Genomic DNA, 21,195 nt, shown 5'->3' with positions numbered 1-21,195 from the left:
AGTCTTGCTCTGTTGCCCAGGCTGGAGTGTGATGGCGTGATCTCGGCTCACTGCAACCTCTGCCTCCCAGGTTCAAGCGATTCTCCTGCCCCAGCCTCCCAAGTAGCTGGGATTACAGGCACACGCCACCAAGCCCGGCTAATTTTTGTATTTTTAATAGAGGCAGGGTTTCACCATATTGGCCAGGCTGGTCTCGAACTGCTGACCTCGTAATCCACCTGCCTCGGCCTCCTGAAGTGCTGGGATTACAGGCGTGAGCCACCGTGCCTGGCCAATGAACTTTTTTTTTCTTTTGAGACAGGGTTTTGCTGTTTCACCCAGGCTGGAGTACAGAGATGTGATCACTGCTCTCTGCAGCCTCAAACTCCTGGGCTCGAGCCATCCTCCTGCCTCAGCCTCCTGAGTAACTGGGACCACAGGCACATGTCAGCACGCCCACCTAATTTTTATATTTTTCATAGAGATGGTATCTCACTATGTTGTCCAGGCTGGTCTTGAACTTCTGGCCCCAAGCAATCCTCCCACCTTGGCCTCCCGAAGTGTGGGGATTATAGGCGTCAGCCGCCGTGCCAGACCTAAGCCTCCTTTCTGGGTGCTCTGGACACAGGCGAGGAGGCCAGCCTGGGAGGAGCTCCTGGAAAGGCGGCTGGTGTGGAAATTCAGAAGAGCCTATACTGTAGACTTGCAAAGTGTCAGACACCCGGTGGCACTTTAAATGCCACAGATAAAACAGTGAGAGACTCTCCTGGCAGCAAGCGAGATGAGGGGTCAGGGACCTCAGGGCCTCTGAGGCTCAGATTTGAGATAAAGAATAAAAACATTGCAGGGCACAGTGGCTCACGCCTGTCATCCCAGCACTTTGGGAGGCCGAAGTGGGCAGATCACGAGGTCAGGAGTTTGAGACCAGCCTGGCCAACACTGTGAAGTGCTGTCTCTAATAAAAATACAAAAACTAACCAGGCGTGGCGGTGGGCACCTGTAGCCCCAGCTACTCTGGAGGCTGACGCAGGAGAATCACTTGAACCTGGGAGGCGGAGGTTCAGGGAGCCGAGATCACGCCACTGCACTCCAGCCTGGGTAACAAGAGCTAAACTCCGTCTCAAAAACAAACAAACAAAAAATAAAGACACCTTGGGGACTCCGTGGTCCCTGGTACAGGGGAGAACGTCAGTGCACCCCAGCCGGCCATGGGAGTACAGACCCTCCAAGCTCACACTGGACAGGCATTGGGTGGGACTAGGGGCTCCCTGCCCTTGATGCCTCCACCCCCGTGAGTCAGATAAACTCCGTTAGGGCCAGGGCTCAGTGAGAAATGCTGCTACTCAGGGCTCAGCCCAGAATCTGCCCGCTTGTCACACAAGCGCTTGTGTCCCTGACAGATGGCCACCAGTGTGCGTGGAGGGAGGGGCTCAGTCCCGCCCTTCACTCTTCCTGAGTGACAGATGCATGACAGACTCTGCCGCCCCTCTCCTGACAACTACCCCAGCAATTAGACAAAGGGGGATTTGGTTTTCCACCGCTGCCTCCTTGGCTGGCATGTCAGCTGCACACGGGAGACCCTTGTGTTCACCCTGCAGTCCCAGGGGCTGGCTGGGGCCTTGCACATGGCCAGGGCTCAAATTTGTTTTTTCTTTTTTTTGATGGAGTCTCGCTCTGTCGCTCAGGCTGGAGTGCAGTGGCGCGATCTCAGCTCACTGTAAGCTCCGCCTCCCGGGTTCACGCCATTCTCCTGCCTCAGCCTCCCAAGTAGCTGGGACTACAGGCGTCCGCCACCACGCCCGGCTAATTTTTGTATTTTTAGTAGAGACAGGGTTTCACCATGTTGACCAGGGTGGTCTCAATCTCCTGACCTCATGATCCGCCCACCTCAGCCTCCCAAAGTGCTGGGATGACAGGCGTGAGCCACTGCACCCGACCCAAGTCTGTTGACTCTGTGAATGTCCCACACTAGGCTGCATGAGGCTGCACAAGGGAGAGAGGCAGGACACCGTGCTGGAGAGGCGTGTGCGCGTGTGTGTGCAAAAGCCTCTCCCTAACGTGGTTCCCGTCTGCATCTTTTCCTCCTTCTGCCTCTTCGGCTACACGGCTGCCCCGCGGAGCTGTGCTCTCTCTCTCCGAGTGAGACTGTACATGTGCAGCCTTTGGGGTCTTGCTTAAAGACCACCTTCCCCTGCCCATCCAGTCCGTGCTACTGTTTCCTCTGTGGGTTTGTCCCCACCCCGGTCTCTCGTCACTGGGCAAGTCTTACGTGGCAATTATCCCTCCAGTCTCTCTGGCTGGAGTGGCGCGTGGCCACCTAGATGCTGCTACTGAGAGGGCATTCTTGTCTTGCCAGTGACTGTGCCCAAAGCAGGGCCGGGGGTGGGGAGAGAAGACACGAAGCCTGGTGCCTCCTCCCAGCCTCCTACCTGTGTAGGCCTCCAGCACTTGTGTTGCCTTCTTCCTCAGAGTTGGTCTCCTGGGAAATGGTGCTTACAGATATGGAAGAGTTTAATACATCTCTTGCTTCCTCTCTCTTTTCCGAGGCCCTCAGTGGGAGCTGCAGAAGCAGTGGCTGGCGGGGCCTCCGAGGCGTCTGGGTGAGGGAGGAAGGGGGTGGCGCGGAGCCTCAGCCAATTTGGAAAGCACTGTGACCCAAGCACATCTTGCAGCAGCAATGTCAAATTCTGCCGTTCAGGCATGCCATTAGTGTGCACGCTGCCACACAGGAATCGGTGACACAAAGGCACATCCTTCCCCACCCTCCTGGAGCTTAGAAACTAACGGCTCTAATGAGAAATGAGGGCAGAGAGGAGAGAGATGAGGGCGGGCCCCCTCCATGCAGGCTGGTGCTGGTGTCAGAGGAGGCTGACCCACTTCTTGTGGTGGTGAGGGGCCTTGGCGGCCAGCCCACTGAAATGCCACTTAAACCAGCCGCTGCTGCCTGCACGAGGGTCTCCTTTGTCCAAACCCCTCACTTGGTGCTCTTGGAGACAGTCCTGTTGCCCTGGCAGCACAGTTCTTCTCTCTGCCTCGCTTCCCCTTCTCCCCCAGGGTCCCCAGGGTCCCTTCACCCCATGGGCTCTCCAGGGCCTGGACTCCCCTGCCTTCAGCAGCCCTCTCTGGAGAGACAGGCAGGACCACGCGAGGGAGGGTGCTCAGGTGGCCATGCAACGCGCCGAGTCTCTCTTCCCAGCTTTTTGATTGTGCCGTGAGTTATTTAGCCAACAGTAGATGTTTATGTATTTTTTAGAGTTCATATTTATTAACAGGCGGGGAAGGAGGAGACCGGGAGATTTATACGGAAAGCATGGTGAGTTAAAAGGGACAATTAGAGGAGCAGAAAGATACTGAGCATAGAATTGTAAAGGATATTTTAACGCACAATCAAAGGTTCTTGAGATATTTTCCAAGTAGACAGAAGGTAAAAGAAAATTGGCCCATTACGAGCTGATAGTGGGGGATTGGTGACAGGGGATGGAGTCGTGGCTGACGGCTGAACTCCTGCTTAGAAGAAAGTGAAGCTAGAGGGCAAGGCAGGGAGCTGAACCGGGTCAGGAGCCTTCAGAACGGGGCTGGAAGGGACTCCATCAAAGCGTGCACCCGCCCCTCCTCAAAGAATGAACACCAGCTATGCGCGCTGGCCCAACCTGTAATCCCAGCACTTTGGGAGGCCGAGGCAGGCGGATCACTTGAGGCCAGGAGTTCGAGACCAGCCTGGCCAACGTGGTGAAACCCCATCTCTACTAAAAAGACAAAAAATTAGTTGGGCGTGGTGGCTCGCACCTGCAATCCCAGCACTTTGGGAGGCCGAGGCAAGTGGATCCCCTGAGGTCAGGAGTTTGAGACCAGCCTGGCCAAGGTAGCAAAACCCCATATCTACTAAAAATACAAAAATTAGCCATGCATGGTGGTAGGTGCCTGTAATCCCAGGTTCTTGGGAGGCTGAGACAGGAGAATTGCTTGAACCTGGGAGGTGGAGGTTGCAGTGAGCCGAGATCACGCCACTGCACTCCAGCCTGGGTGACAGCGTGAGATCCTGTCTCAAAAACGAAACAAAAACAGACAACAAATAAACCCAGAGAAAGACTGCCTCCTTAGGTCAGCATAGAGTAGGGCCTGGAGGAGCTGGGTCCCTGGCAGAGAGGTGGGTCTGCTCAGGGGCTGGTGGGGCCTGCCTGGGAAGCCGGCGTGCACGTAAAGGGGAATTTGCTGAGCGCTGGTGGCTCCAGGGAGCCTCCCCAGCAAACTCCTCTCTGACCCCAGTCCCTGCAGCTTGCCCTCCACGAGGCTTCCCAGGCTCTCCTGCTTCCCCAAACCTGCTCACAGGCCTTCCTGGGGCCCATTCACCACGGTGCTGGTGATTAGTTGGGTGATGAGTAAACATTTGCTAAATGGGATTCTTGGCTCTTGGCGTGAACAGCCCCAGCAGGAGAAGAGAGGGTGTGGCTGGTGGGAGGGGCTCTGGGGCTGGTCGATGGTCAGAGCCGGCACAGGCAGAAGCACGGGCAGGGGGTGCTGCTCCGAAGCCAGGAGGGGCTGAGGGCGGCCGGCGGCGGGGGAAGCAGGGAGCGCGGCCATGGAACGTTTCCCGAGCTTGGAAGCAGCAGGTGTCTGGGAATGGGCCTGTGGCCCAGGCAGACTTCCAGCGAGCGCTCCAGCTTGCTGGCACGAGGGGAGGATCTGGCTGAGCCCAGGAGGCAAGTTTCCACCATGAAACCCACTGCTGAGGAACCGCGGCAAGGGTGCCACGGTGGGAAACCACGTGCCCATAGACAGGCTGGGGGGACGGGCGGGAGGATGACCCCAGGTCGGGGGGACCACACAGCCCCTCCACTTCCACGGCGGAGTGGAGTCCCTGAGCAGGATCCCCTGGGCCGCCCCGTCCTGGGCGCGTCTCCCACACCCTCAAGCCTGGAGTGGTTTTGGATACCCCAGGCACGGTACTGTGACCACCTCCAGCCCCACTCCCCACACTCTTCTCTGGACGGCTCCTCATCCTCCAAGACTCACTGGAGTGTCACCTCGCCTGGAAACCCCCTCTGACTGCCCCCACCCAGCTGAGCTCCTCATTTTGGAGGCCGAGGGGTGCGAACGCGAGCACCAACTCCGTACCGGTTGCAAATACTTGTTTCCTCATCTGGGCTCTGAGCTCCTTGCCCTGAGCCACGTCTTCTCACGTTACGTCCCCAGAGCCTGGCCAGTGGATGGACGCAGAAGCCCTGATCATCCCTTGTTGAATGAACCACGCAGAGCCAGCCAAGCTCTGGGGTCGGTGGGGAGCTTGTGTGAAAGGCCTTAGAGACCCCCAGTGGCCACCCAGCCCCTCCGACAGGGGTGGCTCTGTCCCCGTCAGTCCACAGTGGAGGCCTGCGTGGCAGGAGGGTGGGGTGGGAGAAGAGATGGTTCCATCTGGGGGTCCAGGGGGCCCAGGGAAAGCGGTGGGGGAAGATGGCAGCGGAGGGGTGGCCTCCGCCTCTGGGAAGACCACAGGAATCTGCATCTCCCTGCCCTGAACGAGACGCGGGGAGCTGGGGCTGGTGAATAGAGAAGCCTTTGCCTCACCCCTGATGTGTCCAGTTGCTCTGATGTTTGGGGCGATGGTGTCGTCGTAGCCGCGTAGCATGAGCTGCTGAGTGACAAGTGATGTCGCCTGCATCACAGCTGCCTTGATTCCCCCTACCTCTTAGAGGAGAAAGCTGCTAAAAATACCTGGCGTCCTGGGCCCCCACTGCCTTGCCTCTAATAACAGTCGGCAACCAGAGACTGTGCTGTGCTTGACAGAGGCGGATCACTTATAAAACATTAGCATTTCTCCTACTGACATTTCACTTCCATATTACAGGACTTCCGAAGTCTTTAAAAAAAAATTTAATAAAGTGCTTAGACTCTTGATTTTCCCACTGAGGGCCTTGCTGTCTGAAGTTGGAAATGAAATCAACAACGTAACAACATCCTTGGATTCTAAGGGATAGCCAGGCCCTGGTACCGGCCTGGGTCAGCGCCTGCGGGCCACAGGGGAGCAATTGCAGGCTGAGGATTCTTTGGTCTGCAGTCACTGGACTCCCTTTAGTGAACACCCCAAGCCTCATACTGAGGAGGATTTGTCTAGCCAGGCCTGAAAACACAGGTTTTCTCCCTCTATCCAGGGAACCCTCTCCTTTCTCTGAAGCCAGAGAGGCGTGCGCAGTCTCCAAGCCCCCCCGCAGCTGTCCAGGTGGGTCCCTGGCCTCCTGGAAAACCCCTGGGGCCCCAGGACCTGACCGTTCCCTTGCAGCTGCCTGTTCCCCCAGCCACCTGCCCGGCCCCCTGAGAATCAATCACTCAGCAGTTGCTCCTGAGGCTCCTGGGAATAGGCCAGAAGGACCCAGGACCAGCCTCCTCCGGGGAGAGCCACGGCGACGGTGCCAACCCGCGGCAGCCAGAATGTGGAAATCATGTCCTGAGCGGGCGAGGGAAGTGCCACGAAATGGAGCACTAGGGTGTGCGTGCTCTCACGTGTCCCATGAGTCAGTGTGCTCCTGCCCCCTGCGGCTCCTCCCGCCAACAAATGTGCTGTGTTCCTAGAGCTGTGCCCGGCCAGGCTCGCCCACCCACAGAAGCCCAGGATCTGCCACCTGTCAGGAATGCGGGGTTAGGAAATGAAAAACAGGGTTCTTGTCCAAGATCGTTTATTGTTATTATTATTTTTCTCTCTTAATTGGATTCAGTGTTCCTGGCTCCTCACACACATCCTCTCTGGTGGGGGATTCAGGTTTGTGCAAAGCGCAAAGGAGCTTGTGCCCACCTGGGCCCCCGGCCAGCAGCATGGCTGGCTTTGATCGGAGCCCCTCTTCCCTGTCCGGGCTCGCCTGCCCCAGTCCCTGCTCCTGACCCCTGAGTCCGGCCTCCTAAGCCTCTGCCTGCACCCTGAGCATCCCCAGGACGGCTGGGAGGGCCGGGTCTTCCGTGATGCAGAAGTGCCTGAGATGGTTCATGAAATGCCCTCATCGTTCTCCTTCTGCTAAGGCCCCCTGACGCCTCCCTCCTGCTGTCCTACACAGGGTCCTTGCTGGGTCACCCACCAAAGAGCCTCAAGGTAAAATTCAGCAGCTGAGCCACGCAGGAGACCTGGGCTCAAGTCCAGAGTCTCCTTGGCCCGTCCAGACCATCGCTGACCACACGCGAGGCTGACGACACGGTCCAGCCCTTTGGACTAACACTGCGGATGCTGCCTGGCCTGCTGGCTTCCAGACCCAAAGCCCCTTCCTTCCCCTTCTCCACCTCGCTCACCCTCAAGGCCTGGCTCCCTGACATACAACAAGCTGCTTCTCACTTCTCACCCTGAAGCCAACAGCTACGACAGCAGGGGTGACAGGGTGCTCCAGGGTGGCAGACAGGCTTGTGTTGCATATAAAAACAAGGTAATGCTGTAAATATCTAAGAATATTGGTCCCCCAAAGTGACTCTTGCTGCCTCCCCTTCCTCACCGTCCCTGCTGACACCTTGCCCCAGGCCCTTGGCAAGCCCAGGTTCCTTGGAGACTATCATTGCCAGGCTGGGATTCTAGACACAAATGCTATCACTTTGTTCTTGCTAGAAATCACCGATACAATCCTTAGTTCAGCAAATACAGTTCTCTGTATAGTTTATAAACATGAGAAGACGTACAGTTAGGTGACGGAGTGGGAGGGGACTGTGCATTTGTGTATATATATATATTTATATGTAGAGTGTGAATATATATAAGTGGACGTAGTTATAAAACTGCACCTTCTGTGAGAACCTCATCGCCCGGGATGAAGTTCTAAATTTCAGCCTCTGATGATCTTTCCTTTGGTAATTGGTTCTTGGATCCCAGCAGTTGGGCCTGGGTCTGCCAGGGTTGCCTGAGACATTAGGAATGAGAGGCATTACCCCCGAGGGAGGGGCTGAAGGTGGAGTAGGGTAGAATTCAGGGCAGGGTGACTCAGTGGCCTCAGGCAAGAGCCAAGATGCCACCTGCTCATGTGTGCCCAGACTGCTGGCCGCCCAGCCTCGTGGGTGAGCCTCGTTTGTTCTCTGCGTCCTGCTTTCTCCAGGAACCACGGGGCCCTCCGGACCTCTCCGAACCATCGGGATTCCACAGAGCCCCAGTGCCGCCGTTGGGGGTAATTGTCCCACTGTTGCTAGTGGAGGGGGCACTTGGAGTGCCTTTTCCCACCTTGCCGGAGTGGACACTGTCCGTGGGTGCTCTGCGGGGCTGGCTGGGACAGCCGGCTGAGATGCGCCAACCCCTCCCGCCTAGGGCTGTACACTTTGGGTTTATAATCCACATGGCAGGGTCCAGGCATCCAGACAGCAGCCGAAGCCTCTACCAGCCTTTTCCTGAAACCCAGCAGGTCTTCCACTGGTTAAAAAAAGAAGAAAATTAATTCTGTTCCTTGGTGGACATGTGGCAGTGCTGGGTGCTGACGCCCTGGGTCCTCAGCGGAGAGAGACCGCCAGCCCCAGTGTCCAGGCCAGGAGGGAGGCCCCTAGGGAACTGGCCGAGGAGGCCTGCTGCACCCCGCTGGGGGCACGGATGGGGGTCCTGCGGGCACACTTGCCCTTCCTCTTGGGCCGGGCCGTGGGCATGATGTCGAAACTGAACTTGTGCTGGTAGTCAGGTGCATAGTCTGGCAGTTCGGGGGCCTGTTTCCCGGCGCCTGCCTTAGAGATCTGATTGCGGTTCCTGTGGCTGGTGCAGTTCTTGCCCGACTTCCTGTGGCCCGACCGGGAGCCGGGTGGATGGCCATGCGGGTGGCCCTTGCTCCTGGTGGGGCCGTGGGGTGAGTGGTGCTCCTTGCGGGCAGCCCTGTCGGTGGTGGTGAGCGTGTGTGACTTGATCTGGTGGGGGGACGCTGGTCCCGTGCAGTTCCGGAAGTCCTCAGCCCTCAGCAGCTTCAGGTCCTGGCCGTGCCGCAGCCCGGGGGACACGCAGGGGACAGCGGAGCTGGAGCCTCGGAACCTCTGCAGCCATTCCCACAGGGAGCGGGCACGGCAGCCGCAGTCCCAGGGGTTGCCATTGAGCCGGAGAAACTCCAGGGCCCCCAGCGGGGCCAGACACTCGCCCTGCAGCTCCGAGAGGCTGTTGTTGAAGAGGAAGAGGGTGGTCAGCCTGCGGAGGTCGTGGAACGCCTTGTGGTGGACCCACTGCAGCTGGTTCTCGTGCAGCAGCAGACGGTCCAGGTTCACCAGGCCCCGGAAGGTGCCCGGGCCCAGGCTCCACAGCTTGTTGCCGTGGAGAAACAGGTGGCTGAGGTTGACCAGGTCCACGAAGATGTCGTCCTGGAGGTACTCGATGTGGTTGTCCTGCAGGTAAAGGTACTGCAGGCTGTGCAGGCCGCCAAAGATGCCGGCCGGTAGGGCGCTGAGCCCACACTTGTAGAGGTAGAGGGCGTGAAGCTTCACCAGGCCCTGGAAGGTCTCGGGCGCCAGCGTCCGCAGCTGCCGGTTGTCGCCGAGGTCCAGCTCCTCCAGGTGCACGAAGCCCTCGAAGGTGCTGGGGTGGATGTAGGTGATGTTGTTCGAGTAGATCCACAGGGTGACCATGGCGGGGCTGAAGTGGCCAGGCTGGAGGAGACCAATGCGGTTGTTCTGCAGGAAGACGCGCTCGCTGTCCACGGGGATGCCCTCCGGGATGGCCGCAAAGTTGTGCGCCTGGCAGCTGACCGTCATGGGCGCCGGGTAGCACACGCAGTCCCGTGGGCAGCCGCCACCCAGGGGCAGCCCCGCAGCTACCAGCAGCAGCAGCAATTCCACACAGCACCCTGGCAGGGAAAGAGAGCACAGCCAGGTCAGGGGCCGTGCAGGTGAGGACGGGCACCGCACCCTCCGGCGCCCGCCGGGGCCGCATCCTCGTCTTGGCTGAGCTCAGTGAGAGCCTCGCCCCTGGCTGGAGTAAGGCCAGGGTCAAGGCCCAAGCCTGGAACCCGTCGGGGACGAGAGGCCTCCCCTCCTTGGTGACCCATTTCTGCTGGGCTTGGAGGTGAGTCTGGGGTGAAGGCCCCGATCACCCCCACACCTCCTTAGTTCCACACCACAGCTGCTGAGCCCCAGCCCCACCTGCTGCAGCTCCTCCAGGCACGCTGCTGGGGTGGAGGCCATGACCCGGGGACACAGCCGTCAGCCTCCTGCTCTCCTCCTAGCTCTGCCACTGGTTGTTGTTATTTGCACTCACAGATACTGGGAGGGGCTCTTGCTCTAAGTAGTAAATATCTCATGTAGAGTCCTGAGGAATCTCTATTTATTTATTTTTATATTTAATTTATTATTTATTTATTTACTTTTTTTGCAGGGGGGACGGAGTCTCACTCTGTCGCCCAGGCTGGAGTGCAATGGTGCAATCTCAGCTCACTGCAAGCTCCACCTCCTGGGTTCACACCATTCTCCTGCCTCAGCCTCCCGAGTAGCTGGGACTACAGATGCGTGCCACCACGCCCAGATGGTTTTTGTATTTTTAGCAGAGACGGGGTTTCTCCATGTTGGGCAGGCTGGTCTTGAACTCCTGACCTCAGTGATCTGCCTTGGCCTCCCAAAGTGCTGGAATAACAGGTGTGAGCCACCGCGCCTGGCCAGGATCTCCTTATTTAAATCATTCCCAATCACAAGCAGAGCATGCATGTGTGGCACCAAAGTTCACCTCAAATAATGTCTCCTTTACAGTGTCTTCCACGCCCTCAAAACATAGAGGCAACACCCCTTCTAAGCCTCAGTTTCCTCATTTCTGAAACACAGACATGGCCGGGCGCGGTGGCTCACGCTTGTAATCCGGAAAGTCGAGGCAGGTGGATCACCTGAGGTCAGGAGTTCGACACCAGCCTGGCCAACATGGTGAAACCCCGTCTCTACTGAAAACACAAAAATTAGCCAGGTGGCAGGTGCCTGTCATCCCAGCTACTTAGGAGACTCAGTAGTACTCAGGAGGCTGAGGCAGGAGAATCGCTTGAACCAGGGAGGCGGAGATTGCAGTGAGCTGAGATTGCACCACTACACTCCAGCCTGGGTGACAAAGTGAGACTCTGTCTCAAAAAAATAAATAAATAAATAAAATAAAATACAGACAATAGCAGTTCTCCCTGGCAGAGCTGAGAGGGCGTCCTGAGAGGGCGCCTGTCTGTGAAGGCCTGGGGGTGGCACCAGCTGTTAGACGGAGGCTGCCCCAATCCCGGCCCGCCTTCTGGCCCCTCCCCTCTCCCACCTCGCTCCAGCCCCCAGGCTGTGGCTGCAAAACCAGGCCTTGCCTCTAGACTGTCCAGAGCGTTTCCTCTGTAGCTTCCCTCTAATTGGGCATTAATTAGGCATTCGTTAATGGATCCTTAAAATAATTTATTTTCGGATGTGTCCAGCCTGTGGTCGGATAATAGCCCCGCGCTCATTATGGGAGCAGCCTCATTACGGACGATCGTCATTACCTACCTTTTTCCAGGGTCGCAGCTGCCCCAGGCGGCCAGGCAGGCGCGCCGAGGTGGGGGGGGCCGGCTCCAGGCCTCCAGGCCCCACCCTGGAGGGCCAGGCAGCCATCTCCTCCCTATCCAGCTAGGCTCCGGCCCCTTTGCTTCTAGCTTTCCAGCCAGGCCTCGTGGGAGAACCGGGGCGCCCGGGGCAGCTGAGGCTCTGCTGCAGCTGTGCCCAGAGCTTGTGGGATGAAAGAACCAACCCTCTGGTCACTCTCGGGCCAGCCCTGCTCCCGGCCTCGTGCCGCTGCCTGCCCAGGCTCCCGGCCCAGCAGGCCTCACTGCCACTGTCACCCCCTCGTTCCTGGCAGAAACAGCGTCGTAAATAAGTGACAGCTCCCAGCTGTTGGGAGTTATGGGCTCCCAGAGAGTGGCAGCTGCTTCCCGTCCCCTGTAATCACCCGGCTTCGACTGAACATTTCCAACACATAAAAATCATCGTACATAATTTGTTTTTTTTTTGCATAATTGGGCTTGGTTGCGATTTCAGAGGAGTTATGACTTCAGTGGTGGTGGTGGCACAGCTTCAAGGACCCTTTCTGGGCCAAGCCGTGCTCTCTGTGGCCTCTGCAGTGACTTCAGTCCCGCCCAGTGCACAGCCCGCAGGCTGGGCCGAGGCTGCCGCTGTTCCCCCTCCTACCTCAGTTTCCCCTCCTGCCACGCATAGATGATGGTAGTGTCCACCGTCCCCACTTGGAGGCTCAGATCTGGCCTCCAGCCCCTGCTGCCTGCCTCCACCTGCCCAAGGAGCCCCAGCCCTGCAGGGGGAGGCAGAGGTGTGAACGGGGAGGAACCTGGGCTCCAAACCCCACCTGACTTTTGGGAAACCTGCCCACTGCCTGAAGCCTCCACACCCAGGGCTGGAAGGGGGCCCCAACCCACACCAGCTGCACCTGCCACGGAGCCAACACTCCGTGTCTCTCTCAGCTCACACTCCTCACCCCTGCTCGGGCTGCCACCCTCCAGGAAGGCCGCACCTGCAGGAAGCTTCCTTCCCCAGGGCGTGGCCCCGCTATGCCACCCTGAAGGAACCAGGGTGCCCTTCCTAGCTCAAGGGTGTTCATGGTGTCCACTGCGCCTCATCCCACATCTCAGGCTTTTGGGGACGGGGCCACAGCCAGGCCATTCTGCAAAGACAGAGCCATTCCCACCCCTCAGGCTGCAGTAAGAGAGGCCTCGCGGCAGGGGGACGGGGGTGGTATGTGTCCGGCTCAGCGCTAATCCCACTCGACATTTGCACAGCTTACTGGAGTTTACAAAGTGCTTCTGCTCACGCTCCCCTGAGCCTCAGAACTGCCCTGTGTGCTGGGCGTGGGGAGCCCTCCTCCACCCGCTGTGTGGCTATCTCTGTAAGGCCCAGGATGCAGTTCTCTGAAATGACACCCGGAGAAGCTAATAGGGGTCCCACGGAGAGACATTTCCCCATCAGACACAAAGCAGGTGCCTCCAAGGGATGTTGGGGAACAGGGGAAATCAGGCAAGGACCCCAGTTTAGGCGAAAAAGCCAAATGGCCCCCAAATCCAGGTGTGGGCTTGGTATGTGGCTTGTGGGTGTGCCGTGGGTGGGAGGGGTCAGAAAGCAGGGGTGGGGTGAAGACCCAGGGCAGGAACCCTCCTGCCCCTCCTCTGAGAGGGCTCCGGGCTTGCGCAGGGCCTGGCTCACATTCCCTGTCTCAAGGAAGAACAAGCCATTGGATCAGGGGCCTGGAGGTGGGGGCTGAGCAACAAGCCACAGGCACCAGTGTGGGCAGCCCCTCCTGTCCCAGTGCCTGAGGACGGTGGAGGGCCCCTCGGGGGCCAGGCCGGGGATCCAAGCCCCAGGGAGCGCTCACCAACCTTCAGCACTGCTCAGATGCAGGGGACCCATGCCAGGGAAGCTGTCCTTCCAGGCACCCCTGCCCCTCCTCCTGGGGAATGGGGATGTCTCGGCTGAGTGCTTCTGCACGCTGGAAGTTGGTCCCATCTCCAAGACCTGGACCAGCTGCCCCAGCCGGCTCTGCTGCCTCCAGTACCCCTGCCAGAGCCAGTGGGTGCCCCAGTCTTGGACTGTTCCCCCTGCTGGGTTATCTCCCAGGGAGGCTGGCACAGCATTGCCACGGCTCCTCCCGTGCCCCTCCATGCAGCCCTTGGGAGCCCCGACCCACTGATTGCCTGATTAATGTACTAACAATGAGGCCCGCGCCTTTGCGGTGCATTTTAAGATTGCAAATTAGCAGGGATCAGAGTCCCTGTGAAGGAGGCCTGCACCCCTCCCACCAGCCTCCTCCTCCCCTCCCGGGTGGGGCAGGGGTGGCTCTGCCCGAGGGGACTGAGGAGAGCAAGGCTGGGCCTCCCCCACGCTTTCCCTGGGGTGTCCCCCTGCTCCTCCTCTCCTCCAGGGGCACGCACTCGGCTGACTGCTCGGCTACCCCCGAACCTCCCGGCCTCCCACACGCCTGAGCTCCCCCGCATCTCCACAACCTCATTCATTCCCTTCTCCATTCAACACTTGCTGCCTGAGCTCCGGCATGTGGGGGGTGCCCGTGGGGAGGGCCCAGAATGAGCGGGTGGGGGGACATGGGGCATCCTCATGGCTCACTAGCAGATGGGGGTTCCTGAGACCAGGCAGTCTGGCCAGGTGTTGGGGCCTGGAGTAGGCCCCTGGAGGTGTGTGTGGGAAGCGGGGGTGCTCAGGGAAGACCCCTGCCATCTCTGTGCCACCTGCCAACATTGTTCCGTCACCTCCTGGAGTATGAATCTGCGAACCAGGGAGAAGGGTCCCTGCCTCACAGGGTTGCCTTAGGATTCCAGCCAGCACAGACGAGGCCAGGAGAGCTGGTATTGTGTCGAGGTCCTCCTTTCTGCAAAATTCCAAGTCCCTGCTTCCTGGGCAGGGAGCATGGGGGCAGCTCAGGTGGGTGGCCTGAGCATGGGAAGGCACCCTGCCCAGTCCGCTCCGCAGCCCCAGATGTGCCTATGCGTGGTCCTGCGAGGCCAGACCTGCCGGAATGGGTGGGAAAGGAAAGGCAATGGCCACAGCCCATGCGGAGGCCTGTAGTGGGAAAGGGGCGATGTGCCCCTTCCTACCCTGGCTCTGCCTCTCAGGCTCTAAGTACACAGAGCTTCCAAGGAGGCTGTAACCTCAGCTCAGCAGGGCTGGGGGAACCCAGAGCCAGGATGGCCAGAGATCTCCCCACTGGTACCAGCCCAGAAGGGCCCTTGCCCCAGGCCCAGGCCAGCCGGCCATCGTGGAGGGCGCTCTGCAGCCCCTGGAAGCAGGACAGGACCAACCAAGGCGGACCCAGACCTAACTGTGTACCAGAGTCCTCAGGACAGTCCCCGGGAGCGGCGCCCGTACACAAAGGAGGAAACGAGGTCCGCCGGGGGAAGGCACCGGCCACGGCACACGGCTGGCGACAGGGCAGCGAGCAGGCCTCACCCAGCTGACTGCGGAGTCCAGGGCTCTGCCCGCAGATCCACCCTGCACGGGGTGGGCAGAGCATCCTCCACGAAGGGCTGGTTGGCCCTCACAGGCCCCAAAGCCTCGAGCTGCTCACCCCAACCTGCCAGCACCAAAGGGACTGCCCCTCCCTGTGCCTGAGCCGGGGTGGTCCCATGGGCTGGCATCCCCGCAGCCCCCTGGGCAGGGTCGTGGGGCTCCCTGAGTCTTTAAGACGGGTCAGATCCCTCTGGCTCTGCAGCCCTTCCTCTCTCCCCCTCCCCGCTTTCCCAGCCCTGGCAGATGCTCCTCTCTACGCCAATCGATGCTAACCCAATGCTCTCTGCTGGTCAGATAACAGCCTCAGGCTAGGCCGGCTGCACTTGGGGCTGCTGGCGTCTTAGGCTACTTGGCACTGTCCCTCCATGCTGCACCCAAGCGCAGGCCACTTCCTGGTGGGCCCATCACCCCTTCCCCAGCCCCGCCTGGAGCCTGGCTCAGCCCTGGAGGCATGGAAGCCAGCCAGCGCACAGCTGGGCTTCCCTCGTCCTGTTGCTGGACGTGGGGCGTGGGGTGTGCAGGATGGGCAGGGAGGGCTCCTTGTCCATGGCATAGGGCATTGGAAAGAGCACAAGCTTTGGAGCCAGAGAGACCTGACTTTGAATCCTAGCTCCCCTGTTTTTTTTTTTTTTTTAAGACACGGTCTTGCTCTGTCACCCAGGCAGGAGTGCAGTGGCACAATCATAGCTAACTGCAACCTCAACCTCCCTGGCTCAGGAGATCCTCCCACCTCAGTCTCCCGGACAGCTTGGAATATAGGCCCACACCACCACGCCCAGTGAATTTTTTATTTTTAGTAGCGATGGAGTCTCACTATGTTCCCCAGGCTGGTCTTGAACTCCTGGGCTCAGCCTCCCAAAGTGTTGGGATTACAGGCGTGACCTCAACTTAACTAGTGTGTCCCCACGCTTGTGTGAGCCTCATCTTCCTCACCTGCAAAATGGGGCAGTCATTTAAAGCTCCAGCGTGGCCCTCTCGTCTGCGGACGTCGGCCTCCCCCACATCTCCATCTGCCACACGAAAGCCTCCCAAACTGAGCTCTGCTCTTCCCCCACAAGCCTCCTCCACTCGCATATAATCCATCTCAGTCAGAGGCAGCTCCTTCGTTTCAGCTTCTGCGGCCAAACACCTCAGAAATATTTTAGACCGAGTCTCGCTCTGTCGCCCAGGCTGGAATGCAGGGGTGCGATCTCGGCTCACTGCAACCTCCACCTCCCGGGTTCAAGCGATTTTTGTATTTTTAGTAGAGATGGTGTTTCGTCATGTTGGCCAGGCTGGTCTCGAACTCCTGACCTCAAGTGATCTGCTCACCTTGACCTCCCAAAATTCTGGGATTACAGGCATGAGCCACCGCACCAGGCCAACTTCAAAATGTATTCAGCAACTATCCACTTCTCATGGCCACCACCCCAGTCTGGCCAACCATCACCTCTCGCCTGGACTACTGCAAGAGCCTCTTAAGTGGTCCCTCTGCCCCGCCCTTGCCCCTGCATCTCATCTAACACAGTAGCCAGGGAGATCTAGCAAGAGTCTGTTGGAACACGATGCTCCTCTGCTCACCCCTCCGTGGCTCCCATCTCACTCAGTAAGGTCCCTCCAAGTCTGTTCTGTGGCCCAGAGACCCTGCTGGATCTGAGCTGCCAAGCCCTCGTTCCCTCCCCTGCCGCAGTGGCCTCCCTGGTGCGCCTTCTTCATGCCAGGGATGCTCCACCTCTAGCCTTTTGCACGTGCTGTTCCCTCTGCCTGCAGTGCTTCCCAGGGTGTCTGGGGGGCTCCTGCCCTCACCTCACCATTCGTAGCTGTCCCTGCCTCTTCCTCAGGGGTCCCAAGTTCCCTGAGGCCTTGTCTGAGCAGCCTGGTGTTTTATTGTTTTTGTTTTTGTTTTTGTTTTGACGGATCTCACTCTATCGCCCAGGCTGGAGTGCAGTGGCACAATCTCGACTCACTGCAACCTCCGCCTCCCAGGTTCAAGCGATTCTCTTGCCTCATCCTCCTTAGTTGAGATTACATCCTCCTTAGTTGAGCCACCACGCCCAGCTAATGCTTGTATTTTTAGTAGAGACGGGATTTCACCTTGTTGGCCAGGCTGGTCTTGAACTCCTGACCTCTAGATCCACCTGCCTCGGCCTCCCAAAGTGCTGGGATGACTGGTGTGAATCACCGTGCCCCGCCACCCTGTTTCACTTTACCCCACAGCATTCCCCGTCTTATAATATGCTACATGATTTCCTTATTATTATTATTATTTTTTTGAGACGGAGTCTTGCTCTGTCATCCAGACTGGAGTGCAGTGGCGCCATCTCGGCTCACTCCAAGTTCCACCTCCCGGGTTCACGCCATTCTCCTGCCTCAGCCTCCGGAGTAGCTGGGACTACAGGCGCCCGCCACCATGCCCGGCTGTTTTGTATTTTTTAATAGAGACGGGGTTTCACCATGTTAGCCAGGATGATCTCAGTCTCCTGACCTCGTGATCCACCCGCCTCAGCCTCCCAAAGTGCTGGGATTACAGGCGTGAGCCACCGCGCCCGGCCAATTTCCTTATTTTTCTTATTGACTTTCCATCTCTTCTGAGCGTTGACTCTGTGAGGACGGTGGTTTTGTCTGCTGTGTTCTCTGCTGTACCCTCAGGGCGCAGAACACTGGCACCCAGCAGGTGCTGTGTCACAACGGCTGGATGAAGGAAGGGCCTTTCTGAGTCAGCAGGGGGACTGAGAGGTGCTGCTCAGGAAGCCTTAGGCCCAGGGCCTGGCTCCTAGCAGGTGATCCATAAACAGAGGGGCGCTTACCAAGCGCGAGGAGCCTCAGAGCCTCCAGGGTGAGAGCAGAGACTAGGCCCTGGCTCTATCCTGAGGCTCCCTGGTCAATCACAGGTGACCAGACAGCGAGGAGAGTTCTGGGAAGGAGGATCCAGCACCAGGTCAGCCAGAGGCACAGGGCAGGGTGACCAGGGCAGGTCTGCCTGGGACAGAGGGGTTTCCCAGGATGTGTGGGACTTTCAGTGCTAAAACCAGGACAGTCCCAAACAAACCAACCAACCAGGACAGGTCAGTCATCCAGGTCATTGGGGTCAGGCTCATCCAAGGCCTGTGCCTCCCTCCACAAAACCCCTGAATGCAGGACGGGGAGGGACACACGGGCAGGCACGAGGCACGTGTCTTCTCAAACACCAGGCGTCCCGCTCAGTCCCTGCAGCCAGGAGGTCGGCCTGGGCCCAGACTGAGCCTGTGCGTGGCGTGTGTACCTGCGTGTCATGTGCACGTGTACATGTGTGCACGGGGTCTGTGTGCGTATCTGAATGTGTGTGTGTGTGCGCACACAGGGTCTGTATGGATCTATGTGTGAATGTGTGCCTGTGTGTACAGGGTCTGTGCGTCTCTGTGTGAAAGTGTCTGTGTGTGTACAGGGTCTGTGTGCGTCTATGTTGAATGTGTATCTGTGTGTGCACGGGGTCTGTGTGCATCTATGTTGAATGTGTGCCTGTGTGTGCATGGGGTCTGTGTGCATCTCTGAGCGAATGTGTGTGTGTGTGCATGGGGTCTGTGTGCGTCTATGTTGAATGTGTGTCTGTGTGTGCACAGGGAATGTGTGCGTCTCTGTGTGAATGTGTGTGTGTGTGCACGGAGTCTGTGTGCATCTCTGAGCGAATGTGTGTGTGTGTGCACGGAGTCTGTGTGCGTCTATGTTGAATGTGTGTCTGTGTGTGCACGGGGTCTGTGTGCATCTCTGTGTGAATGTGTGTGTGTGTGTGCACGGAGTCTGTGTGTGTCTATGTTGAATGTGTGTCTGTGTGTGCACAGGGAATGTGTGCGTCTCTGTGTGAATGTGTGTGTGTGTGCACGGGGTCTGTGTGCATCTCTGTGTGAATGTGTATCCGTGTTTGCACGCGTGTCTGAGCATGTATGCTTGTGTGCTCGTGTACACGTGCGGGCCTGTGTTTATACGTGTGTTCACAGCTGAGTGCATGTGCAAAACCTATGCATGTGTGTGAATACACCGGTATGCACACAGAAACACATGCCTGTCTTGGGACTGTGGATGGGGTGGCAGCCCGGCCCCCTTAGCCCTGCAGTGTGCCTCGTTCACCCTCCTGAAAATGGGGCGGGGCCGTCTTCTGAGCAGAGCCACCCATCCCAGGTCTTATCCTGGCACTCACTCTGGCTTTGCCTTCAACTCCCGCCCTCCTCCCGACACGCTGAATTATGTACCCGCTTCAGGTCCCTCCAGCACACCAGGATCTCTCTCAGCTGAGAAGTGGGCGGCCCCTTATTGGAATAGCCTTTCAGCTTTCATCTGCCTCACGGGGCCCCTGGAACAGGCCTGGCTGGGAATACCGTGCTAATTAGGCCGCCAAGTTCTCAGGGGGGCCTTGCCGGAGCAGCCCCCAGCTCCCCTAGCCTCTGCTCGTCGGGTCTCTGGTCTCCTTGCTGCGAAGGTCTCGCATGGGGTGGGAGCTGGAAGCTGGCACACTGACAGCTCTGGACCCACATGCTGCCCAGGCTTGAGAGCGGCCCCCGTGGCAGCACATTGCAGTGGGATGACCTTAGGCCAGTCACTCAGTCCTGAGGTTTGGGAACTGGGGGTCAAAGCAGCTGGCTTCTCGGGTGCACTCAGTGGGACCGTGCGCCGAACTGTTCAGCCCCGTGCTGGTTGTATGGGTGGCCCTCCCTAAGCAGTGATGATCACGTTACTGCTAGTGTTACCAGAGGGAACTGTCCCCCACCTGCTTAGGGCTCTCCCAACCCCCAGCGGATCCTGGACCCTGGATTTCAGTCCATCCACCCTGGTGCCCCCAACCCGCCACAGAGGGACCTGACATATCAGATGCCGAGAAGGGGCTTTAGCCCAGGGCTGAGGGTCCCTGCCAGGCTACAGCTGCAGGTGGAAACAGCGCCCTGACCTCTCTACTCGGGCCTCTCTCCCCATCGACCCAGCCCCACCTGGCCCTGGCAGTGCTCCTGAAGCCCAGGGCCCGTGGCCTCTACTTTTACCTCCTGCAGCCCCTGCTTTCCAGGGCTCATAAAATGTGTCCTGTTATGCAGATTTGCTCCCTGGTTTGGGGGCCCCAGAATCTAAGTTGTGGCAGCACAGACTCCAGAGCTGAAGGCCGAGGGCTTCTGACAACTTGCCCTTCCCAGGAAGTTTGAGGGAAGGCTCTGGGGCCTGCATCTGAGCTTGGCACCTTGTGGAGACAACTGCCCCTCCCCCAAAGCTACAGCAAATTGTGGACCACCCACTGCCGGACAGGAGGACAGGCAGACACAGGCGGACAGACAGACACAGGTGGACAGGCAGACACAGGTGGACAGGAGGACACAGACAGGCAGACACAGGCGGACAGACAGACAGGTGGATGGGCAGACACAGGCAGACAGGCGGACACAGGCGGACAGGCAGACACAGGCAGACAGGCAGACAGGTGGACAGGCAGACACAGGCAGATGGGCGGACAGGCGGACAGGTGGACACAGGCGGACGGGTAGACAGGCAGACAGGCCCACTGAGTCCCCAGTGATACCGAAGGTGTGTTTAGTGGGGCGGGGTTACCTCTGTGGCGGCAGGACCATCCTTGGTGGCAAATGTCTGTGAGGCCTGCCTGGGGGTCCAGGAGGGGTGTGAGGGGGAGGGCGTGGGGTGGGGACCTACTTTTTTTTTTTTTTTTTTTTTGAGACAGTCTCAGTTGCCCAGGCTGGGGTGCAGTGGTGCAATCCTGGCTCACTGCAACGTCCACCTTCTGGGCTCAAGCCATTCTCCTGCCTCAGCCTCCTGAGTAGCTGGGATTACAGGCGCATGACACCACGTCAGGCTAATTTTTGTATTTTTAGTAGAGACGGGGTTTCACCATGTTGGCCAGGCTGGTCTCCAACTCCTGACCTCAGGCGATCCGCCCACCTCGGCCTCCCAAAGTGCTGGGATTACAGGTGTGAGCCACAACGCCTGGCCAGGACCCTCTGTTCTTGAAGGCCGTGGTGCTGGGCAGGCCAAAGTGTCAACAATGCAAAACAGAAGCTGGGAGCCTGCCTTTGAGAAGCAGGTGCAGAATGCCCTGCCAGGGCACTTGTTCCCCAGCCCCAAAGAGCCGCCCCTTCCCTGTGATCAGTGAAAAGCATTCAGAACCAGCACCTAGAGCTCTGAGCACAGCCCAGATCCTGTCCATCGCCCGGTTCTGAATCTGTCCCCACTCCTTCATTCACGAGACTGACTGAGCTCTGGGCTTGCTTCCACAGCAGCAGGAGGCTCGGCTCCTTCCCTCCTGGGGCCTACATTCTCCTGGGGGTGCAGTCA

General features: G+C 58.6%; 1 protein-coding gene across 1 annotated transcript; it reads right to left on the bottom strand.

Moving 5' to 3' along the window:
- Positions 1-6,633: 6,633 nt before the first annotated feature.
- RTN4RL1 (reticulon 4 receptor-like 1) lies at positions 6,634-19,400 on the bottom strand. The gene is made up of 8 exons (XM_011987280.1): positions 19,284-19,400; positions 19,119-19,157; positions 14,618-14,683; positions 13,272-13,449; positions 12,076-12,193; positions 11,398-11,482; positions 9,811-9,973; positions 6,634-9,749 (listed from the first exon to the last, which is right to left on the bottom strand). Exons 1-8 carry the CDS (start codon positions 19,398-19,400, stop codon positions 8,425-8,427), a joined length of 2,091 nt encoding a protein of 696 aa, XP_011842670.1. The 3' UTR covers positions 6,634-8,424.
- Between the last annotated feature and the right edge of the window lie 1,795 nt (positions 19,401-21,195).

The sequence above is a fragment of the Mandrillus leucophaeus genome, unplaced genomic scaffold (assembly GCF_000951045.1).
Source record: "Mandrillus leucophaeus isolate KB7577 unplaced genomic scaffold, Mleu.le_1.0 Scaffold306, whole genome shotgun sequence".
Lineage (NCBI taxonomy): Eukaryota > Metazoa > Chordata > Mammalia > Primates > Cercopithecidae > Mandrillus > Mandrillus leucophaeus.
Note: the sequence above shows the minus strand (reverse complement) of the source record. Positions and strands in the feature narration are given on the sequence as shown.

What these genes read in the sequence shown, in the direction of transcription:
- RTN4RL1 (XM_011987280.1), bottom strand. Translation starts at nt 19,400, where the DNA reads ATGTGGGTCCAGAGCTGTCAGTGTGCCAGCTTCCAGCTCCCACCCCAT. An exon ending in GCTGGAGGGACCTGAAGCGG is followed by an intron (nt 14,684 to 19,118) that starts GTACATAATTCA and finishes TCCTGCTTCCAG; the next exon opens with GGGCTGCAGAGCGCCCTCCA. An exon ending in GCATCTGAGCAGTGCTGAAG is followed by an intron (nt 12,194 to 13,271) that starts GTTGGTGAGCGC and finishes CTCCCCCTGCAG; the next exon opens with GGCTGGGGCTCCTTGGGCAG.